This window comes from Hippopotamus amphibius, chromosome 3 (genome assembly GCF_030028045.1).
Source record: "Hippopotamus amphibius kiboko isolate mHipAmp2 chromosome 3, mHipAmp2.hap2, whole genome shotgun sequence".
Classification (NCBI taxonomy): domain Eukaryota; kingdom Metazoa; phylum Chordata; class Mammalia; order Artiodactyla; family Hippopotamidae; genus Hippopotamus; species Hippopotamus amphibius.
In genome coordinates, this window is record NC_080188.1 from 69,293,542 (window position 1) to 69,304,183 (window position 10,642).

Genomic DNA, 10,642 nt, shown 5'->3' on the forward strand with positions numbered 1-10,642 from the left:
CAAACTTTTGAAAAGAGCACATGGAAAATAGAATTGTCAGTTTTTTCTAGGGCTCCTCAGAGTCAGAATCAATGTGTCCCAACTGTGTTCTTTTATGATAGTTTGTACTCTAGTATTCCCACCTATTAAATCTGTCTTACATTAGAATTACATGCTTATTTCCCCCAATAGTGCATTTACCACTGTGGGCAAGGACAATGCCTTCCTCGTTTTGGTATTCTTTGCACAGCTGAATACATGGTGGGAGCCTAATAAATATTGATTAAATTTAATTGCTTACAGTAAATCCCTCCAGAAGGGTTAAAAGTCAAATGTAATCATTTCTTGCAGCTGGTCATTAATATAGTCAGGGCTTATGTAGGTGCATATATATCCTTTATCTAAGTTTCAGAACCTGCAGTCAATGGGTAGGGTTGTTATGTCTATAAATTCCCTTAAATGTTATACAAAATGTTGCATGTATATGTGTAGATCTGTGCTTATTTCTAGAGCAAGCATCTATAAACTTTAATCAAGTGACTCTCCTCCATTCTCACCCACCCTGCTCAAGATATGAAGATTCACTTCCCTAGGCAGCTTTATCCAACCTCTCAATTTATCAGAGCCAAAAGATAGTTGGGACAAATATAGGCCAGCATCTGCAGAGCAATGTTTCTGATTACAGCCTTTCACCCATACATAACAATCTTGTTATTTCTAGACTTATGTCTGAAAAGAGCACATTTTTGAGACATGGTCCATTTTTCAGCCAGCATTTGCTCGCCAGATTTTTACTCTCCAAAAAAGCTGTTGTATATTCCCAGTACCTTTACAACGCCATGGAACACACTTCAAGGCCGCTGCAGCAGCAAACACTTTCCTTCAGTGAAAACAAACATCCTCTCTGTGGAGCCATCTCCATGCACTCCCCGTCCACCCACACACACTCAGCTCAGCAAATGCACTGCTGCATCTACGTTTCAGGGGAAGCTCCCTGAAGGTAAACTGAGGCTCAGAGCCGCCCACGAGTGATTTCTGATCCGCACTGTCAGAATAATGAGAAAAACGGTACCTGCGTTTTTCACACCGCTACGAAGACTGGACAGAAGAAGACAAAGGAATGTCCCTTGAAGCAGTTTCATGGTGCCTGGGGATCGTCACAGTGGCTCCTCTCTCCAGAGTCAGGCAGGGACGACTCCCTCCCAGCCTGGCAGGGTCTTCTTAGCAAATGGAAAAGGTGTGCTGCATGTGAATGGCCACTGCCCATGCCTACTTATTTTGGGGGCTCTGATAAAGAACAGGAGGAAATGCACACACTCCCTTTGGGAGTTCAGCAGAGAGGAGATTTATTGTTTCAGTCCCTTACAGGAACTTTTTTTTTTCTTCCTTTGGCAGCCACTTGTGTTTTTGTTACTACATTATTTTCTTCTTCTTCAACAAAAAGGTCAGGACGGGTTTTGAACAGAAAGAGATCTTTCTTGAGAATGGATCATACAGGCTTTCCAACTTTTGTTTTGAAAGTGTGTTTTGGAGCGATTATAAAGGGGCCTGATGAAACAGTGACTTGGTTTGGATAAAGAGGCTTTAACTGCCTGAGGGTTAAATTTTAGAGCAGAATCCACAAAGAATCGGCTTTTCTTCTCTCTTTCAGACCTGAAAGCCAGATTAGCAAAGACCACCTTCTGGAGATGAGTGCACAAGTTTATTAAGTAGATCATGCTCTGACTTGAGTCAGTGAAAAGACTTCTTATGGAATGGCCATGGAGGGTTTTCAGGATATTTCTAACAGAATTAAGCAAAGATTTGTGAATGCTCACTCGTCATTCCAGGTCTTATTGTTGGAATTCAATGAAGCAAAAGGAAAAATTACTTACAATACCCTGTGAATACTCTTCTCTAGGAAACGTGATTGGAATGGCACTGGGGTGGAATGCTCTGTAACAAATCAGTGAGGTAGGCAGAGACGGGATCTTTGGACCAGAATGCCAATCAGTCAAGACACTGTGTATTAGGGATCTCTTTGATGTTAGCAGCAATTGATTAAAACATGGTGGTAATGCAGCCACAGCACTGACTAAAATCACTGGGTATGCCAGGTAATTCTACACTTCTCCCCAGCCACAGGCTGTGCATCTAATCTCAGCCAATTGTCCTTTCATATACCTTTAGGCAAGAAGCCACCTGGACAAAGAGTGTCAATGCGTCAATATTAATTCATCTGCTCCACCAAGAAAACTATTCCAAAATTATAACTTTACCCGTTTATAAGGAGGACACACATCTCACTGCTGCACAGTGTTGGGAAGGACTTATTCTAAGAGTGGTTAGAGCAAGCTGATTGATCAAAACACCCTCAAAACTAGCCTGTTTTATCCTAAGTTATACCAAGTCTCAGAAGAGCCTCTAAGTGTCTATTTTGTGTATAAAATCTAATTTTACTCTCTCTGCTTAGTAATTTTCTAAAACAGACTGCTCTTTGGAGTTGTTACTTTATTTGGCATATCCTGGAGAGTATAAAGATAGCAATGTATGTGAATAGATGTCACATGCACTTTCCAGAAATAAATTGGGGTGTGGCCATGAACTCACAGTGGAGCAGTCACATTACCTCACTTCCTGCTCCTTGTTCTGCTTTAACTCGGGAGTTTTCAGCACACATGGTCACTCCTGACGTTGGTCACAAGAATTGCTTCAGGGATTCAATAGCATTTTGATTTCTTTGATTTTGATGCCTGCCTGCTAGGTATTTCAATGAAAAAAATTAGATGCCTATCAAGAATGCTTGATAAAAGAATATTATGTCTATTTAAATATAAGACCTGTAGGTTAAAAAAATAAAAACAAAATCTAAGAAATGCATTTTTAAATGGGTAGGCAAAAAAAAAAAAATTGGGAAAATAGGAGTAATACAGTGGATCAGCTTTATCTTAATAGATCAGAAGGTATTTTTAAGGTAAAATAATTCATTAAAACAGTGGTGATTGCAAGAAGAGACAGAGAGATCAATGGCATAAAATAGAAAGTACAGACACAGAAATACATATAGCTATCTACAAATATACATAGATATATTTGCCCATATCTGTGTGTGGAGAGATTAGATATAGGTGAATTCAACATATAGTAAATGTGATGAGTAGAATGTATTATTTAATCGGTGATTTTTGACAAGTTTTTAACCATCTTAAAAAAATTAAAGTTAGGTATTTACTTCAAATATCAAAATAAATTTCTTATGTTAAAGATTTAAATGTAAAAAACAAAATTACAACATTCTAAAAGAGAACATGGGTGACTATTTGGATGTAACCGGGGTAGAAAGGACATTTTATGCATAACACCAAAAGCAGAGTACACAAAAGAAAGACTTGATCTTTTTTCTTACATAGAAATTAAAAGGTTTTTGGCTCAACACACCACAAGATGAAAAGGCAAATTTAAAAACTCATGAAAGAATTATGCATAATACAGATTTGATATTCTTCCTATGTAAAGACCTTTTGCTAATCAATAATAAAACGACTCTGCACCCGAAAACAACATCATCGTAGAAGAAACAGAAGGCCAAGAAAATGGAAAAGTATATTTATCTTAGTATAAATCAAAGAAATGGATATTCAAGAACTGAGATAACAGCATTTTTTTCCCTTTGCAATATAATTAGGTATATTTTCTGACAATACCCAGTTTTAATTAATGTTCAGGAAAGTCACTGTCTTATTCTTGGGGTATGACCTTTCAGGGGGTGTGACCTAACAATATACATCAAAGTTATTGATATATCGAAACAGTATACATCTATGTTAAAGAACCATACTCTTTGCACTTGCAATGATATATATAAGAACTTATTCTAAAAATGAAGATGCTCATTAAAGTTTATGTTATTACAAACACTTGTCAACAACATTAATTATTGGGGAATAAGATGGAATAGTATTAAAGTAGTATTAAGGAAATTTTAGTATTTATGCCACAAAATAGTATTAAAGAAATTTTTATGGATGTGGAAACACCTTCATGATATTTTGTTGCATGTACCTATGCATTTATATGTACATATGCATATATACATATATGTGAACATATACATATATATAAAATAGAAAATGTTAACAGAGCTTATCTCCTGGTAGTGGATTGTGGAGGGTTTTTATCTTGTATTTGTTTATTTTTCTGAAAAAACATTTTCAGAGTAAAACATATTATTTCTATGTTAAAATGAAACAAAACTTTTGTTTGACCTGGTACTTTTTGTTTAATTTAATATTTTTAGGGAATACTTTTACAAACATTTTGTATTCTAACCTACTTGAATGTTTTAATTATTTGGCAGTGTGTGATTTAAGAGCACTTTAATAAAAGAAAACCTGTGAAGAGAATTAAGCTACCCTAACCTGAGAAATGAAAACATATTTTTGCGTTTGTTTTCTTCACAATTCGTCCTGTGTTCCTTGTTGAATCTGAGAGATTAGCTGCTGTGAGGTCATGCAAGAGCAATCTCAGAATTCTTTCCCAGCACATCTCAAGGTTTGCCATTGACATCTTTGACACTGAATAAATTGTATAAGGAAGATGCCAACACTGATGAGTATTTATTAACTTGTGTGATGCTGAGAAGATTATTCAGGTGGTACCAGTATTGAGCCCCCAAATTAAACTTGCCTTCTAGCTCTCTGCCAGCTTGTCACTGAATAAAATCACCTAAAATGGTAGGAAGGCCAAAAGTTGATCATGAACTGGCAAAGAGCTTGAACTCTATGCTTAAATCCTAGCTCCTTCCTTTGGTCCTTCGTGGTTCGACTGAACTACTTGGCCTCTTTATGCCTTGGTTTCCCCATGAAAAAAAGGGGATAATCACCATGGAAACTTCAAATGTTTTTAGAGAATTAAGTGAGATTCCAGAGAGTCTTCCAAAATTGTATATTCAAACAAACAAACCTTAAACTTGTAGTTTAGGCTAAAATACATAGTCTTAGTTCCATGGTATGCTTTCAGGTTGTTAGGATTTTAAATAAACCATGTTATTCCAGAGTGATTAACTAGCTTCCTAAGAAGTATTCAGATGATAAGAGTGCCCAAATAATACTGAGAGCAGATTAAACAGACTCCCAACTCTTATTTATTCCATGCTCCACTTTTAAGTTTCTTTAAATATCAGGTCCTTTCTTCAGTGGAGATAGAACCTAACAGATCACTTTTGTTACTTGTCTACCTGAAATAGGAATTGGGGAATCTCCTGAAGGTGTTGGGAACAGAGCTGAAGACAAAGAAGTTCATGGTACTGGAGATATTAAGTCCCCCTCCTGCAAAGCCAAAATGGATATGAGGATCAATGGTGGGTGGGCCCAGCCATTAGGCCAAACTTGTGCCAGTAAAATATCTTCCTCACTTACTGTATTTCTAGGAATCAGCTCCCAGTTGCCCAGGGCCAGTGCTATTTCATTCTTGCTCAGATTAGAAGAAGATGTAGTAAGCTGATTTTTGAAGTTTCCAAAGAGCTTACCTTTTACATTCTGCAATGGTCCATTATAATTTTACACCTCAATATATAAAGACAATTCTCTCAACCTCACACCAACTCCCTAACTTGATAGGGTTCAAGCTCTTGAGTTTCCACATATAAGGATATCAATAGGAGAAAATCATAAAAGCACAATAGCTCGTAAATAAGATATACAAAAAAGTTACCTTAGTACAAAATCTTAGGTAACACTATCATTTGCCAGGAATCCCCTTAACAAATGGTAAATAAGCTTGCATGCCAACAGTTGAAATGATTGGAGCTCATTGTTCTGCAAGGCAGTTCTCCTTTTGGACCACTCTTTTTGTTAAAAAGTTCAATCATTATTTCTCATCCTTATCTGCCTTAAGAAGCTTTGGAAATCATTGTCATAAACTGATTTTTTTGTGTACAAAACTGAACTTAAGGGTTTTTTCCATTAATCATATTAATAAGAAAATGAGATTTTTATAAGAACTTTTGGGGAATAGGATGAAATGTAATTCATTTAATTATATCTAATGAAGCACAGGTATGATTACATCCTTGGAATCCTGGAATATGTAAATGAACTCAGAAATATTAATAAATAGGCAAATATTTGTACTTCATTATTTACTCAACTTTCCATTTAGCTCAACTGTTACCCCATGTCCAAGATTTCTGCTCTGATGTCTTATTTTTGGTGTGCTAGAAATAGAATCTTAGGGAAATTTCTTTTTTTATGTCAAATGACACCTAATAAAAATTGAGTGAGTAGTATATGCCAGAGATTTTTTACAGATATGTTCATACAAAAGTGTGACATAAGTGAATGGCATCTAAGTGCTTTCGCTGTTTCTACGTGCTCCATCCAGCTTAGCTAATTTACCTATTCAGATTTTACTTCTTTTTTCTACCCATTTTAGTTCCTATTCTCAGTTTCCAAAAACCCTTTTTGCATTGTTCATCTCTGTGGTCATTTCGTAATACTCAAAGGAATCTTTCACAGGACCAGATCTGAAGCAATTTAAAAGCATGATGAGGTGATTTATTTATTTCTCCCTTCCAAACTTCCAGACAAATGGAAGTTGAAGTTAATTCTCCAAAACCTGGGTTGTTTTTTCTCTCTTTTTTCCAAATAAAGAAAGCCAACTGCAGGCACAGCTTTCTGGTATTCATAGAAACATATAAACTTAAGGTCAGAAGTGGAGTGTCTGTACTGGTTCATTCTTCTTAATAAACTACTCTTTACACATAACTCGGTAAAAGAATTACTTTACTAACGGCTCCTGGGCTATTCCCCAGAGATTAAGAAACTGCTGTTTGCTCTTTGTCTATTTTGTTCCCAGTTTTCTTTGGTCATTTCCCTCCCAGGAATGACCAAAGAAGACCCCCTTCATAATGGCCTGTACCTACTGGTATTTCGGTTTGGTTTCCCCTTAGATGCTGTATCTCAGATCAACATTTTACTAACCTGTGGAGAGATTTCCCAGATTATGATGTTCTATACACCCCACCCTGACTCTTGTCAAAACTGGCTAAAATTTGTAGCCAAGATTTTATTGCTTAATGAAAGTCCAGATCCCTGTATTAGGTAGGTTCATGTGACCATTTCTGACCAGAGGCTTTAAGGGGAAGTAACATGTGACACTTCCAGGACAATGCATAGAAGAGCAGGTATGAGTCCTCTATGTTTTTATCTCCCTTCCATGGCAACCTTTAACACCATGTATCCCTGGTGGAGCAGTGTGGGTTCCTGGGTGACTGTGCAGAGCAGAGACTTCCACCTCCAACACCAAAGACCTGTTCTGAATTTGCACGAGCAGCGCATAAACATTTATCGTATTAAGCCTCTGAGATTTCAAGTTTCTTTTGTTACTGAAGCTTATTCTGAACAGAGGATTCTATTTATTACCTTCTCTTGAAAATCTTGATTTGATAGAATTAAGACCAAACTGGTCACACTTTTCAGACATCATTAACCTCCCACAGTAGATAGTAAACTTCTCAATGGCACAGCATGTGTCTTGGTCATCTGTCCCTATAGTTTAACACAGTGCCTGATGCAAGATGATTAAATTTTTGTATCAACTAGATCGATTTCTCAGCTTTGATCCTAACCTATTAGGAAGGCCTTGTATTGAGTCCTATTTTCTCCTCCACATTTATCTTCTCCATTTTTCCTTCAGCAATCAAATGCAATGGAATCTTTCTTGAGCCAACTGAAGATTCTTTGATTGCCCCGAGAAGTGTGTGGGGAGGGAGGAGGTCATGATAGGTTTAGAGATTATGTAGGTTTCCTCATTTTACTGAAAGGAGTTAGTATATCATTAGAACATGGGCTTTGGGGAGCAGACAGTCTTAGCTCTGTTATTTTCTCATGTGACTAAGGGCAAGCTAATAAAGCCCTCTAATCCTCATTTTCCCATCCTTAAAATGTAGAAAAAATAATTTTTTCCTGGGGTTGTCAAAGTAATACATGATATTTACATATGTAAATGACCCAAAACAGCTGATACTCCTCACACCCAGTCCTGTCACATGACACTAGGATAGAAATAAATTTTTCTTCGAGTCTTAGTTTACTCATATATAAAACGATAATGATGGTTCTTAGTTCTGAAATTACCCAGTTGATAGTATTATTTCAAAAATTAAAGATGATTTGAATGAAAGTATTTTAAAACCTATTCATTTCTATATGAAAGTAAGATACAATTTTTTTAAGCTTTCTGAAAATTAAGAATATGTTTCATAAAGTAATGCAAATAATTTTAGGAATATGGTGTTAATAATTAAGAACATGGCCGTTATTAGATGCCTTGCCTTGTCAGAATGCAAACATTTTTAGCAAAATGCAAATGATGTTTGCACCAAGCATCTCAAAATAAATAATTTCTATTTCATCACCAAATAACATTGTTTGTAAATGTTTTCAACTTCATTAAACTAGCACTAGCTTACTATTTTCCCATCCTGTATAACTAAAGATAAAAATATCTTGGATGAACAATAAAGCTGGACATAATTCGACCCACTCTTTCAAATCCAGACTTTGGTCGGAGGAAATGACATAGTAATGACTTTCACAAGCAGACGAGTGGTGCATCTGAGCACGTTTCCAAACATAGAATCCAAATTTCCTGCCATAGGAGGTTTTAGATTCTTATATCCTGGACTGGCCTGACAGTATACCACTGGCAGTTTTGCCCATGTTTATCCATGAATCTTAATATCAGAATCACTCTATGGAATTTTTTAAAAACATATATGTTTAAGCCTCAACCATAAAATTTTTATTTAGGAAGTCCAGTGTGGGGACCAGACATACATATGAGAAAAATATATATATATGTATACTGTTGATTCTGATGGTTACCCTCAGTTAATCATTACTGATTTAGGTCATTATAAAAAAAGATTTAAAAGAATATATCTTTGCTGTTATTTAAAAGGAAGCAGCTACATTTCCTAGTCTTCACTCTCGGCGTCCATTCCAAAAGTCTTCGCTTTAAGAATCTGTAAGTGTTTCTACTTGACTCTTAGCAGGCCATTTCAACATCAGTAAAACAAAGATTTAAAAAGCAGCAACAGGACTTCCCTGGTGGCGCAGTTGTTAAGAATCCGCCTGCCAAGGAGGGAACATAGGTTCAATCCCTGGTCCAGGAAGGTCCTACATGCCTTGCAGCAACTAAGCCCGCAGGCCACAACTATCAAAGCCCGCATGCCTAGAGCCCATGCTCTGCAAAAAGAGAAGCTACCGCAATGAGAAGCCCGTACACCGCAATGAAGAGGAGCCCCCGCTTGCCACAACTAGAGAAACTGTGCGCAGTAAGGAAGACCCAAGACAGTCAAAATAAATAAATAAATAAAATAAAATAAATGAAAAGCAGCAACAGTATCTCAAAAACTCACTTTTACAGAATTTTTCTTGCTTTAAATTAAAATATAAACTCCATTGATTCCATTTATATTGTCAAACTCACAGCTAATTAAGCCTGTCTTGATCTTTTCAAGTGGCAATGGGTCCAGTCTATGGAAAGACATATTTAGTTTTTATGATTTTGAGACCTTAAATCCCAAACATTCCAAACTGCCTTGAATAATTGTTCATGAATCCCCTTTTAAATCTCATTGTATTTGCATCCTGGTTTATAGAACAAGAATAAAATATCACCAGCTCTTGAAGTAATGGTTATATTCAAAGTGGTTTCAGATTTTTTTTCCTTTTTATTTGGTTGAGGTGTTTTTGTGAACACTCAAATTAGAGACATTGTGACCAAGGTGTGATTCCATTAGAATGGCATTCCTTCTAATCAGTTTAATAATACCATGTTTTTTTATACTACCTAAAAAATCTTCTAACTACACCTTTGCCACCCAAGTAGAATTCTTTTGGGGGAAAAAAACAAAAACGAAAACAACCAAAAACGATGTTGACCCATAAGGCAAGTGTCACAGCTCCTTAGCAGTAATTATGTTCTATTAAATTAGTAAATTTAGCATTTGTGTTTTTCTATAACTAGCTTGGTTTAATTCTCCAGAACTGACAAATCTGAGTTCCTGGGTCTACAAAACTGAATGCTAGATGCTGATCCATTGTGGCCCAATTACGTATTTCCTCTATGAGACTCCTGCCTGGCACCACTGAAAGAGCAGTGCCTATTCCTTTTGTTGATTTTCTTCATGATGAAAATAATGAAAAATGGAAGCACCTGCTATACTAAACATATTTCTCCCCCTTGATGTTCCAGGAGACAAAGATGTAGAAGATAAAATATGAGGCTCAGGACTAAGGGCCCTTTAAGAGGCCATGTGGAACCTCTACTCTACAGGAGGCCAGACTTCCTCTCTACCTAACTGCCCTTCCGACAGTCTTCGTTCTGCATGAAACACCATAGTTAGATGGATGACACTTCCACCAGAGACAGATAAATCTGCCAGAAGCAGATTTATCACAAAGCTAATGAAATGTATGCTTCAGAGACTTTCATTTGCATATACTAATTCCAAAGTTATCTGGTTGGGACCTAGCAAAGTTTTCATGTAGTTATATGTTTTTGCTGTAAAATTTATGAAAGGAAGATGCTCTAACTGAAATCAGTTAGGATTATTGTCTGTCTTTCCCTTGTCTCCTTTCCCCTCCTGCTGGGTAGCATTGGAATGGATATTATGAGG

The 10,642-nt window shown here is 36.5% G+C and overlaps 1 protein-coding gene across 5 annotated transcripts in view; it reads right to left on the minus strand.

The window, feature by feature from the left end:
- Window positions 1-1,279, minus strand: part of EMCN (endomucin) — a 107,365-nt gene extending 106,086 nt beyond the window's left edge. For 2 of the 5 annotated variants that reach the window (XR_009052824.1, XM_057729334.1), the window contains exon 1: window positions 1,052-1,275. Coding sequence is in view for 1 of the 5 variants with exons in the window: in XM_057729334.1 (XP_057585317.1) it covers window positions 1,052-1,121 (70 nt within the window). In the remaining 4 variants the exon portion in view is untranslated. Of the gene's footprint in view, window positions 1-1,051 lie in introns of all 5 variants that reach the window. The other 3 variants (XR_009052826.1, XR_009052827.1, XR_009052825.1) reach the window with 3 other exon arrangements.
- Between the last annotated feature and the right edge of the window lie 9,363 nt (window positions 1,280-10,642).